Below are 21820 nucleotides of genomic sequence, written 5' to 3'. Positions count from 1 at the left end.
TAAGTCATTCAGATTCATGCTGCAATTTATCACACTTAGTCATAGCCCTGGAAGTGCCACATATATGCTAAAGTAAGGAGGAAGAACAATGGTTATTTATGCAATGAACATCATCATCATGATTTATATATATGTATGTATATATATATATATATATATATATATATATATATATATATATATATATATAAAATTAAACAAAAAACAAGACCATAACTGGGGAATCGGGACTCATATTTGTGCTGTGCATTTGAACTTTATCAGGCCTCTGACCTGTTTCCATCTTTATTATTGCATTCCAAATCCCAAGCTATGTTTTATGCAAAACTGGAACTGAGCAGGTGTGTTGACAGTTGTATGTTTTCCAGTAGGACAAAGGAAGGTAGGAGAGAGGAAGCACTGGGTGTGAATTGTGAACAGTGAACTGTGCACTGGTGTAGAAAAAAAAACAGTGCTACAGAAATATGGGGCAAGCTAGAAATAATCAGCAGTGGAGGTGGAGACGGATATAGTGCTTGAGTGCAGAATGTGAGGAATTTGTTACACATTTGCATCTACAGTGGTGATGAACTGTATGTTTGAAATTATGTTTGACACTGGTACGGACAGTATTGCTGTTCCAAACAAAAGTTTTGTGTTGCTAACGATGCCTGATTCGTGTCTGTCAGAAAGAAGAAATATCTAAATGGTACAACTGCATGATAAGACTGGATAAACAGCTACACTTCAGCTTGTGCTCATAGGCTTCACGGAGGCAAAATCCTTTGATATGAGAGGACTGCTAACATTCAGCATTGTGATACAAAAAAAGTGTCTGAAAAGTCAGGACTCCACAGACCATCAGATTGAGAATTTTCAAGGAGGGCAACTGGAGGGCAGTGTCCAGAAAGTCTAGACAGAAAGTCATAATGGAGAAGATGGCAGAAGGCTCTCCAAGAAGACTACAAAGGTGAGTTAGAGAGAGAGAGAGAGAAAGAGAGAGAGAGTGAGTGAGTGAGAGAGCAGGGAGCAGAACTTGCCCTGAGGGAGGCTACAATTCACAGTGAGAAGGCACAGGGCACTACAGTTCTCTCAGGGGGCTTAACAGGGCAGCTGGTTAGGACAGTTGTCCCCGCTTCAGAATATGGTGGTCTCGTACTTGGCACTGCAGGCCGGCCTGGAGGGGTCACGTAGGTCAAAGTGCCAGCTGCTGCCCAAGGACTGCACATCTGTCTCCTGCTCGATGGGCTCCATCTGCCAGGGAGGAGGGAGGGAGGGAGGGAGGGAGGGATGAGACTGCAAATGCTCACCCACCACATGTGCCATAGAATGGGCATGACGCAGGAGAAATCACAGTGAACATTTACAATTGCAAGCTGGATGTGGCACATTGTCAACTGAGATATTGTGTGACTTCATTCATTCTAATACTTTTGCTTACAGGCTTATTCGCACTGAGAAGGTTTCTGTACTGAAAGTATGTGCTTTTCTCATTTTCTCTGTTATGTTGATTTTAAAGCTAAGATTTACAGTGGGGGAAATTCTCATTTATTTATTTATTTATTTATTTATTTATTTATACTTTTTTACACTTTTTTCCTGTGTCATTCCGCTTTATTATAATCAACTTTATTTATGGACTTTAATGTTGTGAATTCTTTATATTTCCGGATTTCTTGAGTGAATACTGATGTCTGGTGAAAATTTCATTTGAATAATTATTAATAATAATTTGAATTCATAGAAATATATTTACTGAAAACAAAGTTGACACGCTAAATACTTATTTCCCTCACTGTATATTGCAGAAATCATTTTGAGTTCTGAGTAAGATGATGAAATTAAAGATTTTTTAAAATAAGATAGAAAGATTCTTACACCTTCTTCTGGTTTATACAATTATCTTGTTATAAATGCAAAGACAAGGCCCTAATATATTCCTCAGTTAAAACTGGAAGGAAGCCATCAAAAATGTACTCAAGTGAAAGTAAAAGGAAAAAGATTTTTAACTGATGAAATTAAGTATTGCAATAATTATTATTATTATTATTTTTTTAATAAATGCTCCTCAATATACAATTGCATTAATACCTTTGAATCTTTGAAGTGTCACTGCATCTAAATTCATGCATCTGAGTGTTGGACCAAAGGGTCTACTCTTTTCCTTTTTGCATACGTATACTGTAAAGTTTATAAACCTCATTCTGAAGAACAACAAAGTCTTCCCTTACAATGACAACCAAAAACCGTAATAAGAAAAATATCCAAAAGTTAAATAATGAAAAGTGAAAGAAAATTAGTTAGCTGAAAATGGTCAGAAGAGGGTATGGGAAGGTATGAGGCTAGGTCAGAGAGAGAGAGGGAAATGGAAAGAGAGAAAGAATAAAAGAGAGTAGAACCTGAACTCCAGGGCTGACAGAGGGCAGCGGGAGGTAGGAGGGGCGGTGGGTAGAACAGATGTGACAGTAGCAGCAATGGCATTCAGACACAGGGGCAGCCTGTTTAGGAAGGGAAGTAAGATACAGAAACATACACGTTAAAGGCCTAATACAACAAGACCGGAGCAGACACAAGGTAAATCACAAGTGCCAGTTAATTATGGTATAGTGTGCACTTACAACAAAAATTAAATCATGTACACAATTGAATTCTATTACAGTGTCAGTGCATGTATTCTGGAAACTGCCTTCAGTAGTATATCAAAACAATGTAGAAACATCTTTTTTTCCAAATTGTATCTTGTATGCTTTGTAAAGTATACTCAAATGTATTTAGGTTGTAACGCATCTAAATGATCACATATAAACAAACAAATATGACAATGGGGAAGAAATGCTTCCATGCGTGGTGAAAACTGTATTTACTTAAAGCAGAAGAAGGCTAAACATGCAAGGCAAGATACCTGAAACCTGTGTCAAACTCACCTGAAAGGCAACTGCTGATGATTCGAAAGTGACAAGCAATGAGATTGAATATTGTGTATATTTGTGTTCAAGAATTCATTTGCATTTTGAAATGTTTAAAGTGACAGATGGAAAAGCAACTGAAAGCTGATCTGTTCTATAAGTAGCACAACTTCCAAAACAACAAATCCCAGTGACTTTATGGCTGTGTGTCAAAAAAGCAAACTTTTATTGAGATGTCTTGAAAGTTATGAGAGTAACTGATGTAACCTTTCAAAGAGAACTCAACGTTATGTTAGCTTAACACTGTGGGAAGCGCTCTCGCGTGTGACCAGTATCTGAATCTTGTGTAAGATCATGCATATTTATAGGCCTGCCGTGGTCAGGTGACGTGGCAATTAAGCGCGTCGTGTGATATACAAACAGCACCTGTAAACCGTGCCGTCAGCCTTATTATCTTCACTTAGACTGCCTGTCGGTCATTTGTGTAACGCTCTCAAAAAGGCTCTTCATTTTCTCTCTATCATTTAAAAAAAAAAAAGAAATCTCTTTACTTTTCTGTCCCTTTAAAAAAGAGAGAGAGGAAAGCATGAGTGATAAAGAATTCAGGAAGTGTGCTACGCTTTGCTCCCGATTCATCATGGAGGAGACGGACACACTTTCTGCGTGAAGTGTCTAGGGTTGGAGCATGCCAGGGCAGCCCTCGAGAGGTCTTTGTTAACGCCTTAAAATTATCACGTTTCTGTGGAAAACCTTACATAAGCGGTATTTATAACACCGCGATGTCTGATTATTCGGCCACCATGGGGGAATGAACAGCACAGCTATTTAACTATGCTGAATGTTAGGCAGGCAATTTAGGGGGGTGGCTTTGCCATCCAAGCCATGTAAGGCCACCGCGGCATTGGTGGGCAAGGCCTATGCGGTAGTGGGTCTTGCTTGTGGGTCACTGCATGCAATGGCAGTGTTGCAGGCCTACCAGACAGACCTGCTGAGTGAGCTCGACATACAGCGACATTCAGCCAGTTCCTTCCCTATTGTGTTGAGTTCACCAGAGCTACTGCGAGGGAGGCACAGAAGGCGAGTGTCATATCATAGCAAACCAGTGACTACATTTCCCATCCTGCACTGCGGCCTACAAACATGGCCACCATGGACTGCAATTCCCAGAACACACTCATTCATTCTAATCATGCACAAGACCTGTCTTGGGAGGTCACCTCGTCGACCTTTAGCTGGAACTTGGCTTGAGAGGTCGTCTCTTTGACTTCGGACAGGAACTTGGCTTGGGAGGCCATCTCTTCAACCTCAGACAGGAACTTGGCTTGATAGGTTGTATCTTAGACCTCGGACAGGAACTTGGCTTGAGAGGTCGGCTCTTTGACCTCTAGTAGGAACTTGACTTGCTGGAGCTCTGGAGATGAGACCGCCACGTGGGTCTCATGCTGGAGCTCTGGGGATGAGACCGCCTCGTGGGTCTGATGCTGGAGCTCTGCAGGTGAGACTACCTTGTGGGTCTCAAGTTGGAGCTCTGGAGATGAGGTTGCCACGTTGACCTCCGGCTGGAACTCTGCATGTGAAACGACCTCATGGGTCTCAGGTTGGTGCTCTGCAGATGAGGTTGCCACATTGACCTCCGGCTGGAACTCTGCAGGTGAGACGACATAGTGGGTCTCATTGTGGAGCTCTGGGGATGAGACCGCTTCGTGGGTCTCATGCTGGAGCTGTGCAGGTGAGACTACCTCATGGGTCTCAAGTTGGAACTCTGGGGATGAGACAGCCTCATGGGTCTCATGCTGGAGCTCTGCAGGTGAGACGACCTCGTGGGTCTCATTCTGGAGCTCTGGGGATGAGACCACCTCATGGGTCTCATGCTGGAACTCTGCAGGTGAGATGACCTCGTGGGTCTCATGTTTGAGCTCTGGGGAGGAGGTCGCCGTGTTTACCTCCGGTTGGAGATCGGCAGGTGATATAACTTCTCAGGTCTCAGGCTGGAGCTTTGGAGATAAGTAAGATCAATGAACATGAAACAAAACGAGGAACAGGGTACAAATGCTTGGTATGGTGATAACACTCAATACTTCTCAAAGTCATTGTGCTGTTGTCCTGCTCTGGATGGCAGCATATGTTCCTCCAAAATGTGTACGTATTTTTCTGCATTAATGGTGCCCTCACAGATATGCAAGTTACCCATGCCATGTGCACTGACACACTCCCATACCATAACAGATGCTGGCTTTTGCACCTGAGGCTTGGATGGTCCATGGATGATCTTGGATGGTCCTTTTCCTCTTTGGCCTAGAGAACACAACGGCCGTTTTGTTCAAAAAGTATTTGAAATATTGACTCGTTGGACAACAAAACACGATTCCACTGTAAGGAGGAGCCTTACTATTTCAGTACTACTGTCCATCTCAGATGAAACCGAGCACAGAGAAATCGGCGATGCTTCGGGACAGTGTTGATGGATGGCTTCTGCTTTACAAAGTATAGCGTTAACTTGCATATGTGGATGCAGTGGCAAGTGTTGCTGACTGACAAAGGTTTACCAAAGTATTCCCGATGTTAGGATATCCATTTCAGACCCATGACGGTTTTTAAGACAGTGACGTCTGAGGGATCAGAGATCACATGCATTCAGAAGTGATTTTTGGCCTTGCCCTTTACGCACCAAGATTTGACCGGATTCCTTTAATCTTTTAATTATATTGTGCACTGTAGAAGACCAAAATTGGTCTTTCGGGAATGTTGTTCTCAAAGTGTTGGATTATTCGCTGATGCATCTGTTGGCAGATTGGCAAGCCTAGACCCATCCTTGTTCTTAAAGGACTAGGCATTTTTTGGAGGCTCCTTATACTGTATACTATGATTAGATGATTGCCTCACTTGTTTCACATCACCTTCTTATTTCAACATGTCACATCGCTATTAGTTCTAAATTGCCCCAGTCACAACTTTTTTGGAATGTGTTGCATACATCATTTTGAAATTAACGTTTAACTTCAAAAAACTATGCAGTTGATTAGATAAGACATCATATACCTTGTCTTTATACATTTTTTGTTTAAATACAAGTAAAAGTACATTTACAAATCACTCTTCTTTGTTTTTATTAGCATTTTCCCAACTGCCCCAACTTTTTCAGAATCGGGGTTGTATTTGACGTTTTCTGATGTACAGGACCTGGAGCAGCCACAGAGGCCCAGTTTGTTTCTGACCAGTTTTTTATTGACAACTACCAAAATGTGAGGAAAACTTCGTCAAATATTTCAACAAGTTTTCTGACTTAAACTTCAACGACTCCAAATGTAAATCTTTATTTTTCTCAAAACAGTGATGTTTGTTCTCTGAAAGCATAAAAACGAAAATACCTTTGAGCCCCTCATGTATCTTGATTATTGACGGTTAATATTGGCTTTTTTTCCCTATTACTTACCATTGAGCGGCGCATGCTGTTGCGAGATGAGACTGGCCTGCTGCTCTTGGTTTCAATGATCTCCAAGTTTGCCCCACTGTAGGAACTGTGACGTCGGGCTTTCTGTGCTTGAAGAGCCATCTGATAGGCCACTTCAAATGCCTGTCCCAGAGTCAAGATGATCTCATAGGTTTGCGTCTGCATTGGAAAACAACATTGGTGAGTAGAACTTATAGGGGAGATGCAAGTTTAGGTTCATGACAAAACTGACATGGAGAAAGTCTTGTTGAAAATTATTTAAAAACAGTCTTTCAGGAGGAGCCTTACTATTTCAGTATTAATTAACAATGTTTAATCCTGGGAAATGATTGTACTTATTTGGAGACTGAAGTGTGGATCTCACCACTTCAACTGTAGTGAAAACATGGCAGAAGTGGTGCCCCGACTTCAGGTCTTTTGTAATGTATGCAAAAGTGCGAAGTTCATCAGGATCCTGAGCCGCACAGGAGATGTTCTGGATCTCATGCTCTGCCACGATAGCCTACAAGGGCCACAATATTCTAGCACGAGGGCATTTTTTCACAGACTAAACCATTTTCAGTGATTCCTTGTTTTTGCATAAATTTGGACTGAATAACTTCATCCTACCTTAGAGGCTGCGTCAATGAACTTGACTCCTTTATAGGTGATGGAGAGGATTATGACAGGGCCTTTCCGGTGGTCCTTTGATTTCTTACAAACGAGATGCAAAGAGGCAGGGTGGGTTTGTAAGTGTGGTGAGCTGATTAGACTGAGCTATTCATGCTGCTATTCTGTATTAGTTAAATGAGTATCTCTGTAAAACATTGATTGAAAATAGGCAGAACATCAGAACAGTGGATGAGGGCTGTAAACAAAAAGCAGCCAGAACATAAAATTTAAAACTAATAGTTTAGATTTACTATATTACATATACAGACCCTGCAGTAGGAACTCAATATAACAAAAGTCAGTACACCTTTCATTACAGAAATTCAAATCTTTTATTTTTTCAATACTTTGTAGGTCCACCTTTATTTTTGATGACAGACTCAATCCTCCCCAGTATGAAGGATATCAGTGTTGCACAAATTTCTGTAGAGATGTTCTGCCATTCTTCAGAGACAATTTGTTTCAGCTGCTCTTTGCTATAGAGGTTGGGTTTCTCTACCTTTTCTCTTTAAAATACCCTGAAGGTGTTCTATTGGATTCAAGTCAGGAGACATACTTGACCGAGTTTAATTTTTTTCTTCTTTAGAAATTCTTGCATGTTTTGCATCATTATCATGCTGTAATATTCCTCTTCTGCCAAGCTTTTGGAGACTGGGAGTAATCATGGCAGACAGTATTTTGGTATATCCACAGGCATTAGTGGTGCCATCTATAAATGTCAACTCCCCAAAACCTTTTGCACTCATGCAGCCCCATATCATCACACTCCCACCTCCGTGCTTCACTCTCGGAACTATGCATTCACTGAGGTAGTTCTGGCCAGGTTCATGCCAAACATGCTGGACCCCATCTGAGCTGAACAAATTGATCTTGATCTCATCTGACCAAAGAATGTGCTCCCAAAATTCATCAGGTCCCAATATTTCATGTTCTTTAGCAAAATCTTGCAGTTTTGTGCCGAAGAGCAAGCAAGGGCTTTTTTCTTGGATGCCATCCATAGAGGTTGATGCTATGCAGCGTCCTTCACATTGTCTGAGCTGTCACAACTTCGATTTCCATTGATAACCCCTGTGACAAGTCACACAAGTAGCGCACTGTCCATGGCTTCATTTTAGAAGGTCGACCAATACAGCTCTGAATAGTGGCACTATGGCTTGCTCTACACCTCCTGATTACTGCTGCAACTGTGTTTCAATTGATTTTTAGTTGGTCACCAATCTTCCAATATCCTTTCCCATCTTTGTGAAGTCTCACAATCAGATTTTTCAATTCCTCTGCCAATTCTTTTCCATGTGGACCCATGATGCAGACATGCAGATAGACACAGCCCATATGTCCAAAATTGAGAAAGTTCTGGTGTTCACAGGTCATTTTATAACCATGTTCATGCAATTAGGATAATTGGAAATCACAGTTATAGGCAATTTTGTTTCAGTGATCACAGTTTTCCTAACTTGTGTGTCAGTGATCACAGCTGTATTCACTGTTGTTTCATTGAGTTTCTACTTTGAGGTCTGTATTTTCAATGTAGTCTTTCTAAAGTATTTCTTTTTGATTGTTCCTAAGAGGAAATACTCTACTTGTCTACTTAGAAATAATGCAATTATTGAGAGGTGATACAATTTTGAATCATTTTACATTTAAGTGATATTGCACAGGAATATAATTGATTTTTAAAAATATGTATATAAAAAAGATTGTGTTTACCCTTATTCTTGCACAGGCTTCCTGTGTAGATTCAATACCTCGGAGATCTCTGATTATCACAGACCCAAGATACTATAAAGACAGAATCTGTGTTAAAGCTGATCAAACACATTAAAATTTTCAGTCATTTAAGAATAAAAATTTTTTTGTACTGACTTTGCCTGTCAGTACAATATAGATAGCACAGATAGTACAGTATAGATAACTATGAAGCTTTGTGTGGACTTCAGTTAAACCATTGTATCTTGCAAAAGGTCTCGTTTTGCATATGCTTTGCATATGTTGATATGCATGTACTGTATGTGAAAATGTTTAAAGCTACAATAATGACTTACACTAGCTTCATAGCAACAAGCCTCTGTGATGAGCTTCTCAGGATGGTGGTGCCATGTGGAGACAGTGGTGTATGTAGCAGACTGGCTTGGGGTCCGCCGGGATTCCTTGTGTCGATCTGTATGCCGGTCCTTTATAAACATACCAATGAATGGTGAAGTCAAAGCAAAAGAATTAAAAGGATAAATAAGTAAAAAAATAAATAAATAAAAAAAAAACATAATAAATCAATTAGTCAAATAAAATAGTTTTAAAAAGCACTAACCTGTGTAAATATCATTCACTTAGGTTTTATTTAGTTTTTTCTTTACCTTTTTGTATTCTTCAGTTCTTTATTTGAATGATTGGTTGATGTGTTTATTGATTTATTTTTGTATTTATATGTTTCTGATTATATTCCCACATATATTAATTTTCAGTTTTTATTCAGTTAATTATCCTTTTCTGCATTTTCAATTTCTTAATTTTTTTTATTTCTGTAATTGTTTATTTATGTATGTTCTGCTAAATCCATGGTAATGTAGGGGCACATTTCTGACATTAAAGCACAGCAATCAAGCCCAAAGTGGATAGCAGTAGAGTGCTTAGGTGCACAAGTGAAGATACTAAGCTTTGCTTATTTGTAAGCGAACTGTGAGTGTAGTGTCATAGGCTTGTATATAGGCTATTTCCACCTGTTGCAGTGCTCTAGCAGATGCATGCCCTCACATCAGTTACAATTCAAACTTTATGAACAAAACTGTCACTGAGCACAATCTCATAGGATTAATGAACTTCATTTGATCATATAATCCAATAAAAGCTTCATGCTGCATCACTTTCACTGTCCCATTGCCCAGTAACAAACAGCCCATGGATTATGAATGTCTGGGCTTCAACCAGTTAATTTATTTTCCTTAAACGTCCTAGTGGGTGTCATGGTGACAAACAGAGTTGGGTGTAATCTAATACATTTTTCTGATAACACAGTAATGTAACACATTACATCTTAAATTAATGTAATGTGTTTTAAATACATTTTAAAATATAATTTGTTTACAGTTACTGATGTCAATAAAATTATGTTACTTGTGTTACAAATTTATTTGTTAAGAAAACAATATTAACAACAATAAGTAAAAGGCATTTTTAAAATAAATCATATTTTACCCCAAATATTTTTTTTCTTTAACCACTACATAACTGAACGTCAGTAAAAGAAGATGGCGGTGTTGTAATTTTATATCTTCAGTGAACGGAGGCGAGACCAATCAGACAGGGTTTACCGGAAATACGTGGAAATACTCGTATCTTATTGGCTGACAGCTCTCAAGCCAGCCAAATGCTAGCGCTCACAGTCAGTGTGAGGATTTTTTTTTTTTAAACCAGTAAAGGGGTTGAAACTGAAAAAGTAACATTCTCTCATGCTCAGCAGGAAAACAAGGTGTGTAAATGTTTATATGATTCCCAGTTTACGTGAACATGATATGAGCAGATCATAAGGGAAGATAATGTACTTTGAAGGGCACTGTAGCAGCTAAACCCATACTGTCACGAAACTTACGTAATGGAGGTTAGGACGGATGCAAATGCAGTAAAAGACGTTTAATAGAGACAGACAGGCAGACAAATCAAAATCATGAAACAAGAGCATGGTCAAAACAGGCAATGGGTCAAGCGATCTATTAACAGGCATAAACTGGGCAAGGTTAGAATCCAAAATGAGCAACCAAGTCAATAAACATGACTCAAACCCAGAAACGGAGAACAACTGCTTGGTAACGAGAATACACTCAATACTACGTCATGGTGTTCAAAAAGTCTCTTTTATAACATAGATTGAGTGAGTGTGAGATTGGCAACAGGTGTGTGTGATTAGAATTCCGGCGAAGGTGAACGTGGGTGTGTGTGGGAAGTGTAGTCCATGGCGGCCATGTTTGTAAGCTGCAGTGCAGGATGGGAAATGTGGTCACTGGTTTGCTGTGACATGACATTTGGCTCTTGGCTAGCGACACCAAACTAGCCTAGTTAGAAAAGTTTTATATTTTATCGGTCTGGTAGCCCTACAAACAGTGACAATACCCAAGGCAAGTGTTATGATAAAACTTTTTCTACTACTATTACTACTTTAAAAATTGTAATCCGATTATATTACTGATTACTGCATGTAAACAGTAATCAGATTACTAATTACTTTACTTTCACATTACTTTCAAAACCTACCAAACCTACAAAAATACACTACAAAGTGAAAAATCATAGTTCTTTCAGTAATTTTAGCGCACAGTGTATGACAAGATCAGAAAAAGTTGTTTTACTTTCTAACACGTTACCCTCAACTCAGCTTATTAATGGTGGTAATACAATTAACTTAATTAAGTTGATTAAGTCAATTAAGTCAAAGTAATGAACTCTTGTGGAGCTAAGAATACAGGCTTATTCTCTATGCCTGTGCTTTCTCTGAGGCATTTCACTGCGCTTGAAGGCAGTATGTGATAAAAGGAGTGAATAAATAGGGGAGCTCAAGCACTTTTATTAATTGTCCAGGCTTGCAGGCTGATCAACCAATTTTGATTACCTTGAAACGCTTGATATCTGCCTAATTAATTGGCTGGGCTGATTCATCAGTAGACCACTACTCGTGAACGTATTCTTTTAGTCCCTACCCACATACTATGACCAAAAGTGATAGGAATGCACCGATGCATCTCTACTGGTCACTATACATTCCTACCACTTGTGGTCATAGTATGTGGGTAGTATGTGGGTAGTAAAGATGAGGTCTCTTGTGTGGAATGACGACAAAACTGCAGTTTGTAAGCTCTGCACTGCTAAAATTTTACACCGGACGCTGCAGCAGTGAAGCGGGAGTTTCGGCGTTGAGTAATAATTTTTTTTGCCGAGCTGCTTGTGCTGAATTAAAGTGCCAGTACACTGATGAAAGATCTTCACTGATGAAGATGAGTTGGCAAAAAAGTATACATTGCACAGAAAAATATATCTGTAGAGTAGTGTATTTCATATCCAGTTAATGTTAATATATAAAAAAGTTGATATTATATATGACCAGTTTGATGTTCAGTGATGGAGTAGAAATGATTTTGTTTGTGGAGAGTGAATGTGAGACTAACAGGAGGTTTTTTAGAATTCAGTCAATGTTAATATGAATTAATTACATTCAGTAAGTTAAGAAATCTTACTTTAATCTTCAGAATTTAGTTCATGTGTTAATGTTAATGTGAGTAATGTGATTTCTGTTTATGAGACCAGTTACTGTGAAACAACCTGCTGAAATGGAGAGAATAAAGTTTTTATTTGCATTTCCTTCAGAATTGTGGAATTAATTATTAATAATTTAAAAGGAGCAATAAAAGGCAGAACTATCGGTATCGGCCAATATCACTCTGAAAAATCAGTTATCAGTATCGGCTGAGAAATTTAGTATCGGTGCATCTCTAGTGACCAGTAAACAGTTTACAAATCTGAGCTTGTTCTTCTCCACCAAGAAACTAACACTGCTGTTGCTATGTTAAATTATCATTAACTTCCCAATCACACCCCTCAATCATTCCCACCAGTACCCTCCCCAGTAGCACTATGGAGTCTGTAGTAGAGGCCCTCTGAAGTACCTGTTACACTGCATACACACAACATTGAGAGTTGTCCTTCCTGAGATTTTACCTCTTGAAGAGGCAGCCCTCATGTCTGCAAGGAAAAACCATGAGGCCCTCAACATAGGAAAGGAGAGTATCCCCACACCTGCCTGAAGCTATTGTGGGAAATCTAAAGTAGGAGAAAGCCAACTGCTGATCAAGAAGTTTGGTAATGGATCCCTTTCTGTATTTGTATGTAAAGCTGATTATAGCTGGTCTATATCTCATACACCTACTCAGACCAGATTCCTTGCCCACCAGCAAAGTATCCACTGCCAGAGTTTAATCCAGCTAAGACTGACCATCACATACCTGTCCATTGAAGACATTCCATAACCTGTCCATGAAGGTAAGTCCATATAATGGTTGCATATCGCCATTTTGAGTGGCCCACTCACTAGACACTTGTATGCAGCACCAACCCCCAGGCTGAGATATAGGGGTGGGTCCCAGTAACCCTGAACCAGGCATGGTACACTTATTCATTTTTGTATGTTTGTCATATTGTATGTCAGATCTGTTCATCAAGGGTGGCCCTATTGTGAGCATTAAATTCCTGGTGACATAGAACTGAGGTTCATCAAAGAACACAAGCCCTTTCACTGCAACATTATGGAGACCTCACACAGAATTGTAAAATGTCAATATTATATTTGAAATATGCTTTCAGATAAGTACTTCCTGTTAGAAAAACAAGTTATCATATAGCAGAAGACTCTGCTGATTGGCCACTTCCTCCACAGGGCTAACCACTAGAGGATCAACCACTGTATCAGAGCAGCAAACTGTGATTGTTGGCCAGAGCCTCCACATGAAAGAGCAAACAATTTGAACTAACATTTAGCCAAGACAGTCAGCTGTCTCCCATTTCTGGCTGTCTGTTGTGCTGTGCAATCATTAGTGTACAACATACTCAAAACATCCAGTGTTGGAGATATAGTCAATCTACGGAATCAGTTACTGATCTACAATTGGGAATAAGGAGATAGCATGATGCACTTGATTAATTAAGGTGAATTCAGGTATATTGGGACATCAGGTAAATTGGGACAGTTTACCTTAGCAGCATTTATTCTTTTCTTTTTTTTTCTTTTTCTTTTTTTTTACTGATAAATAAAAGTCAAATCTTAAGATAGTGCCTGATAGAAATAACATGACTTAATTCATATATCACCTTATAAGGTGTGGTCAGCAGCAAACAGCAAAGATTTTCAGCACTTTATATTATAATAATGATCATTTAATCATTCACAACTGATACAAATTATCAAATATGGCTGGGTAATGTGGGACAGTCTTAAAATACAGTAAGTGGAAACAGGTAAAGAGAAGGCATATAATGGACATTTGAATGAATGATTAAATGATGAATGATTAAATTGATGGATTTTATATGCATTAAATTGTGTTTAAATGAAGCATTTTAAGACTCGTGGGAATAATGCTGGAAAAAAGGAACATTAGTTAGGCCTACTACGGAGTATGCAGTGATTTGTACTTAGTGTACTGTGTACAGTTTTTGAAAATGTTTTAATCTTGTGTTATTCTGGCACAGCATGAAATTAATTACAAAATGTTACTTGTGATTTTTACTTTCATACTGAAATATGGAAAAGATTGGACATGAAAATACTGAAGATGTTCTTAACCCTGCTATTGTTGCTATTACTGTAAGAAAATATACAATCTTATTTTGGTCAAAATCTTAATATGTATTCAATTTTACTTTTTAGTCTACTGTCTTCACACAATTTTGAATATGTTGATGATTTGGAGAATTTTTTTCAGATCCTCGCATTGAAATTTGGTGTATTGATGCCATGAAAAAGTATGCTGAAAAGTATGCAAATAAATAACATTTGTAAGCTGTAATTGAGGATAAAAGTTCAGGACTAAACCAATGATAATGTGTCCCATGTCAACAAAAACTGGTTTTCAGTCAGTCCTGACAAAAAGGTAAACCATGCTTCTTTAGAATATGATTGAAATATAGTCAAAAGTTTGATGATATAAGAAATGTATAATGTGTTGGTGGATTTGTCTTATTAATGCCAGAAAGGCTTAGAAAAATGTAAATTCAAAAAGGGCAGTGGTAGTGTAGTGGCTTCACATACTGTCTGGGATAGATTCTGTATCCACTGTGATACTGACCAGGTTGAAGCTGTTACTGAAGATGAATGAATGAATGCAAAAATTTATATTCATTGAAAACACCATTAAATTAAATGTATTTAAGTGACATGTAAATGCAATAATAATAACAAAAAAAAATAATTGAAGAAAATCATAAATAAATCAAACTAAAATAAAGAGTATATACATAATTATGCTGGCTTATTTTTATGCATCAATTTATTTGTTCCATCCATGTTCTATACCGCTTTATCCTTTTCAGGGTCACGGGGAAACCTGGAGACTATCCCAGGGAGCATGGGGCACAAGGCGGGGTACACCCTGGACAGGGTGCCAATCCATCGCAGGCCACAATCACATACACATTCACACATCCATTCATACACTACAGACACTTTGGACACGCCAATCAGCCTACCATGCGTGTATTTGGACTGGGGGAGGAAACCGGAGTACCCGGAGGAAACCCCCGCAGCACGGGGAGAACATGCAAACTCCACACACACAGGGCCATGGCGGGAATCAAACCCCCAACCCTGGAGTTGTTCATTTAATTATTTTATTTCATTACTTTATTAAATAATATTTATCTTTTTTGCATGCATATTTTACAATAAAACATTTTGCCAGATCTGGTCCCCCTACTCATCAAAACATCATTTTGGTTTGAAGTTCACCGCCAGCTTATGTCTGCTCTTGGAAGAACAAGCGATCAGATGAACTTCACTACCCATGATCCTTAGTCAACCTTCATGTCAGCTGGCAATCAGTAATGAGACCCACAAAAAACCTATCCTGTCTCACTTCTGATCATTCACACGTTTTCACATTTGTAATACATGCACCATTAAAAATCCCAGACTTTAAAACAGTCATTGTGAAGTACTGCCCCAGAAATGTTTAGTCTGCGACATTACTGTGGTGTTATATTTACCTGTTTTGGTATGATTTTGCTTTGTCTAGTCTTTTACTCATTTATTTTTGCCCTGCATATGCCTGTTTGTTGATCGTGTGACCTATTGCTCGTTCATGGTTCCTTTTTGCCTAATCCTCCTGGTTTGTTTGCTATAATTAAAACCCAATCTTGCACTTGTAACTTCATATATGTGGTTCAAAACAAAGGTAAAATTAAATGGAAAATAAAATTATAATTTAAGCTTTAAGCCGATTCTCTTCTGTTTTGCTATCTCTACTCAAAAAATTTTGACTTCCTGTCTGTGTGTTTTAGCCCTTTCTGGTATCTAAATTAGACCCAGTTATCATCACTAGTGATAAAAGACAGACATTTGAATTAAATTTAAAACCCTCGAGCCACACAAATTTGTGTGTGTCTAAACAGACAATGTTAATCTTTAAATGACTTATCATTAATTGACTTATCATCCCCCATCCAATTATTTTAAGCTATCCCTCAGCCCATTTCTAATCTAATGGGTTTTGCAAAAAAAAAAATGTTTAAGAGCATAAGAGACCTAGAGGGATCTTGGTTGATAGATGTGATAAGACTCTGAGAAATTCATCTTCACTAATCACTTTATCCTGGTCAGGGTCACTGTGGATCCAGAGCCTACCATGGGAAATCTGGGCGTAAGGCAGGAATACACCCAGGATGGGACTCCCATCCATTACAGAGTACCATGCACACACACATTCATACACACTTATTGACCCCTACGGGCAAAATAGAGTAGCCAATCGACCTACTGGCATGTTTTGGGGACATGGGAGGAAACCGGAGAACTCGGGGCAGCCCGCGCAAAACATAACACTGGGGATGCAACCAAGTATGAATACATTAATGGGATTGAACGGATAATGCACCCGAAACAAATACGAATACGAATAGGACACAGACTATTTGTTTTATGTTTGTTTGTTTGTTTTTAACTTACCAAAAAGGGCATGTATTTGAGATTAGATCCTGTAGGAAGCAACAAAAAGGTTGCACGAGTGGAGAGGGAGGTTTTTACATTTATATTTACATTTACATTAATTAATTTAACGGACACTTTTCTCCAAGGCAGCTTACAAATGAGGAAATACAAGCAAAAAACAATGCAAGAGCAAAGAGTTGTCTGGTGTTATGTTCCAAAGCAAAACCCATTCGCTCCCTAGCGTTAAACCATAAATTAGGCAACTGATTTATATTTATATTTATATGTTTACATGTTTATAGTTTGGGAAATAAAACCAACTATGTTCCTTAAGATATGTCACTGGCAGGTACTAAAAAAAAAAAAAAAACATGCACATCTCTCTGAGATCTATTATGAAATGATGTAATAATGAGGCAGAATTTACACACCATGCTGACAGTCCTGCCATCTCCTCCTCTTAGAGATGTAACCGAATATGACTATATATAGATTGAACTTATAACAATTCTAAACATATACAAATAGGCTTACTGTTGTTATTTTTAAGGTTTGCATGTGAGTGGGAGGTTTTTCCTTTCATGTTATGCAAGCTTGAGCCAAATTCAAGAAAATAATCCTGGAAAATCGTACGGGCATTATAATGTAAACAACCCCATCTAGGCTATAAACATCACTGTGTAGATCCAGATTTGTATAGATTATGATGATGTACAGTGAACCTGTCTGATCTTTGTGGGATGTAACAAACCCAAAAACTATAGTTAATCTGATAAAATATTATTAGGTGGCTATTATTATAAGTTTTGTTTTACCGTTTAACTATTGTTGTAAATATAAACTGCAGTTCCCTGATTAGAGAAAGAACTCTTTGTTTTGAAAATCAGCTTGCTAGCTTGCTCAGTCACACTGAGACTTTCTGAGACCAGTTATGTCCATGAGTGAAAAAATTGAGGCTGAGGAACTGTACAAGGTAAGGTGTTAAATAAAGTTATGTTTTGCTAATTGTTATTTGTTGGTATTTTAAAAACTTCTTTAAAAAAAAAATGTCTGGTCTAGATCACGCACACCTCTGGATAAAATCTGAAAACAGACAGCGATCCAAATATTTGGAGCACTAAACAGATGCAGATAATGATACAGATAATGGCATTGCGTTACACCCTTAGCCCCACAGGAAACTCAGGATTGAACAGGGGATCCTGGAGCTATGATGCGGCAGAGCTACCTGCTGCACCACCATGATGCCCAGAACAACAAATACTGTATTATTCTAAAAATACAGATTATACAGTAATCATAGACACTGTTGTCTACTTCAAGGATAATATAAGCAACCTTGTACCAATATTAAGAAGACTCACATGTGAGCGTGGTCTCTCACTGTAGGAACGAAGTGAGACACTGCACTCCTGATCCAGCCCTCTGCCTCTCCTTCCATAATCCCCCAGTGGCAGTAGCATGTCCATGGAGCGACTAGTATAAGGGTCCATATAACCAAGAGGTGCTGGGTTCTGAGATAAGAGGTCTTGAATCTACACACACACACACACGCAATATTAGGTACACCAATCTTATTGGTGCAGTTTGTAGGTGTACATTTAGAGACTTCATCAGTATCAGTTCCTGACCACTACACAATACTGGCTAGACATTTTAGGTAAACAATTCTCAATTCAGCACTACCACTGATGAGTATAAAATCCCCTGCAATACTGTTCCACCTTGCATGTTAGAGTTAATAATATCTGCTCAGTGGTGAGTCCACGGTGGACTCTTTCTGTTGATGAATGAATTAGAAGACGGCTGGAGAATTGTGCGTGTGCCATAATGCACCTTCAGTGGATATAAAAAAGTCAACACACCCCTGTTAAAATGTCAGGTTTTTATTATATAAAAAAATGAAACCAAGCTAATTCATTTCACCTTTCATGTGGTAATTTGTTTTCACAAATAGAATTTTTTTTTTTGTGGGGGGGGGGGGGGGGGGGGTTACCAACTTAGCACATCTTGATTTGGCAATTTTATTCAATTCTTCCTTGCAAAAATGCTCCAGATCTATCAACTTGCAAAGGGATCTCCTGTGCACAGCCCTCTTCATGTCATTCCACAGGTTTTTGATTTTGAGCTGGGCTCTGACTGGACCATTCCAAAACTATGATCTTCGTCTTCTGAAGCCATTCCTTTGTCAACTTGTATTTGTGCTTTGGATCATTATCATGTTGGTTGCTAATTAAAGGTTGGAAAAGATCTGACATGATTGATCTTGGTTTCATTTTTTTATATCACAAAAGCCTGCAATTTTAACAGGGGTGTGTAGACTTTTAAATCCACTTTCTATAGCAACTATTCCTGATAAATTGGCCAATGTATGCATTTATTGAGTGTATACACCAAAAACAGTATGGTACCAAATGCATTTCTAAGGAGTTAATACTGAGAGTATTGTCACCAAGAGTCTCTGAGTTGAAAGGACCTTCCAGGTGTGGAATGCATTTTACACTGTCCAAAATGTAAAGCACAACATAAAGCATGTCAGTCACCTTAAGCTGGGAGAAGGGAGTAGACTTCGAAGGTGCTTCCTCGTAGGGCCGCTCTGAGATGGAAGCGATTATTCTCTTCCTGTGGCCAAGCAGGCCAATTTTTAACACCTACAAAAGATAGGACACACACTGCATCAGGCCTGGTTGGACGGTATTACTCAGATGAATTCAGACAAATGCAAAAAATATCACATTAGCTCAAAAATCAAGTGCCTGTACTCATAAAACTAGTACTAGATAGCCAAATAGCAAAGGAAAATGTATCAAAGACATGACTTTATATATACTGTAGTAAAAAAATAATGTGTAAGGTACAACTGAGTTAGAGCGAAATGTTACACTGTTACATTAACAATCTCCAGCTCCCACAGATTCTTCACACACTCAAGTGTGCGATAGCCACTGGATAGAAAGTTGTGGAGATACTCTCCAAGTCCTAGATTGTCCAGCCATGAGGCCAGCGAAGTACTGCCGTCAGAACCCAGAGCTTTCACCTAGAGATACAAACACTTAAGATTAAGAATGACATGTTAAATATTTAGCAAACATTACAACATTACTTGAGGTAATATTATAAATGGTACCTTTGGTAGACTCTTTGCTGCATGAAGAATTTTCTTCCTGTGACCTGGGTCTGTGATGCCAATTTCTCTAAGGTCTTCATCTTCCATTACATTACTGCCCTGCATATTTTTATCAAAACCAATTTGTTAAGCTAAATTAATTTAATCAATATGTACACTGAAGTGGCATCAAAGAGACACAAAAATATTTATGATTATTTTTTATTATTTTTGTGTGTGTTCAAACTTGTGTAGACATTGAACTACTTGGGAATATATAAACTACAATTCACTGAAGTGGAACTTTCATTTAAGTGCTTTCCAAAGAGATATGTATATATACACAACATGCAGACTTTTACATAAATTATCCTATTATTTTCATAATAATTATTTGGTTTGTTCTATTAAAATATTTAATTATTCTTTTAGTCTAACTAAGAAGCCTTTATTTGTCACATATACAGCACAGCACAGTGAAATTCTTTTTTTTTCACATATCCCAGCTTGTTAGGAAGCATGAGGTCAGAGCACAGGGTCAGCCATGTTACACTGCCCCTGGAGCCGATAGAGTTAAGGGCTTTGGTCAGGAGCCCAACAGTGGCAGTTTGGCAGTGCTGGGTCTTGACCCCTCGACTTTCTGATCAGTAAATCAGAGCCTAAACCTTTGAGCCACAACTGCCCTCCTAGTTTAATAACTAGTCGATTGCATTCTGTGGATAAATTCAGTAGCGCAATGTATTACAGTCTGCCTAGAATTCACCAAGATTAACATCAGTGATGTTTGATTTCATTCACTGAACTGGTGGAATGGTCACTGGGGACTCACCATGAAGCGCAGGTCATCAAATCCATTTAGTAGCAGCTTACTCTCATACTGAGGAAAGCCCACGTGTTCCAGCCACTCCCCCACTGACTGCTCCAGCACCCGGCTTCCTGCAGCATCTGTCGAGAGAGGGTGGCGTTTGAGCAGTGAGAAGCCATTCAACCGGTAGCAGCGGCACTCAGAGGCCGAGACATGGCATTGCCACATCATCTTCGGCCAGCAGAGCCACGGACAACAGCAACAGCACGGCACGATCCAGGCTTGGTTGAGGGGCCACCAACAGCAGGGGCCCACAAAACACAGAGATGAAAAGGAGCCCTTGTTGTTGGACGGAGGGCAGAGGAGGTAGAGATCTGTAGGTAGTCCTTTTTGAAGAGTGGCTTCAAGGAAGCAAGTCCAGTTTGGAAAGATAATTTGGCATTGTCCTTCTAAAGTGAAGAAATATGGAGGGGCAATGCATACATAGTCCCTTTTTTTGATTCAAACTATTTGGCCTTAAAGGGGAGAGGGTTAGTGTTATGAATGGAAGATCAGAATGTGCTCAGGGAACCTTGCGCTGCAGCAAGATCATCACACCCACAGTGAGCTACAAAGAGGCAGCAAACTCCCTGATATGCATATGTTCTTTTCTTAGAAGCACACAACCCTTTAGATCGCAAGTCTCAACCAAACCTATTTGGTGGTCTGTAAAACAAATCTTTCTGTGACTGTGGCATTTTCAATATCCAAAAAAAAAAGGTTATTTATGGTTAGTTTTTTGTTTTGTTTTGTTTTTTCACATACTATTAACCGTCTATTATATGCCTTTCACACTGAATGCTCTAAAAATCACTGGATAATGTTCTAATTGAACTAAAATGCCAAATGCCTAGAGACAGGATACTATTTGCATCATGTCTGCTCATCTTGAAGATGTTATCCATGTCACATTTCCCTTCGATTCAGAATTCCTCAATCAATTGGAAACCCTTCAGAGTTGCATATACAGGCACTGCCAAATTAGCCAGCTCCCGATGACGACTGCTTTCTCTTCACTGCAATCCAAATGCTACTGGTCCTTCTTGGCTTATATGCACTCCGGTGGTCTAGCATGCCAGAGCAGAGCACATCATCAAAGCAGACAGAGGCAAACCATGATCCAGCAGAATGCAGGTGAGCTTGAATGATAGACAGATAGCCCCATTAGAAAACCTTGCAGGTGGTTCCTTCTCTTCCCCAAAGC

General features: G+C 38.9%; 1 protein-coding gene across 3 annotated transcripts in view; it reads right to left on the bottom strand.

The window, feature by feature from the left end:
• anks1ab (ankyrin repeat and sterile alpha motif domain containing 1Ab) overlaps positions 1-21820 on the bottom strand; it is a 35236-nt gene that overhangs the window by 2138 nt on the left and 11278 nt on the right. The window contains exons 3-14 of one of the 3 annotated variants that reach the window (XM_017480562.3): positions 20602-20717; positions 19794-19892; positions 19557-19703; positions 19210-19317; positions 18031-18201; positions 9030-9158; positions 8695-8766; positions 6946-7029; positions 6701-6838; positions 6319-6495; positions 2379-2477; positions 205-1233 (exon numbers count right to left, since the gene is read on the bottom strand). In XM_017480562.3, the coding sequence (XP_017336051.1) occupies positions 1117-1233; positions 2379-2477; positions 6319-6495; positions 6701-6838; positions 6946-7029; positions 8695-8766; positions 9030-9158; positions 18031-18201; positions 19210-19317; positions 19557-19703; positions 19794-19892; positions 20602-20717 (1457 nt within the window). In that variant the 3' untranslated portion in view covers positions 205-1116. Of the gene's footprint in view, positions 1-204; positions 1234-2378; positions 2478-6318; positions 6496-6700; positions 6839-6945; positions 7030-8694; positions 8767-9029; positions 9159-18030; positions 18202-19209; positions 19318-19556; positions 19704-19793; positions 19893-20601; positions 20718-21820 lie in introns of those variants that run through there. The other 2 variants (XM_017480564.3, XM_017480565.3) reach the window with 2 other exon arrangements.

The sequence above is a fragment of the Ictalurus punctatus genome, chromosome 11 (assembly GCF_001660625.3).
Source record: "Ictalurus punctatus breed USDA103 chromosome 11, Coco_2.0, whole genome shotgun sequence".
NCBI lineage: Eukaryota > Metazoa > Chordata > Actinopteri > Siluriformes > Ictaluridae > Ictalurus > Ictalurus punctatus.
Note: the sequence above shows the minus strand (reverse complement) of the source record. Positions and strands in the feature narration are given on the sequence as shown.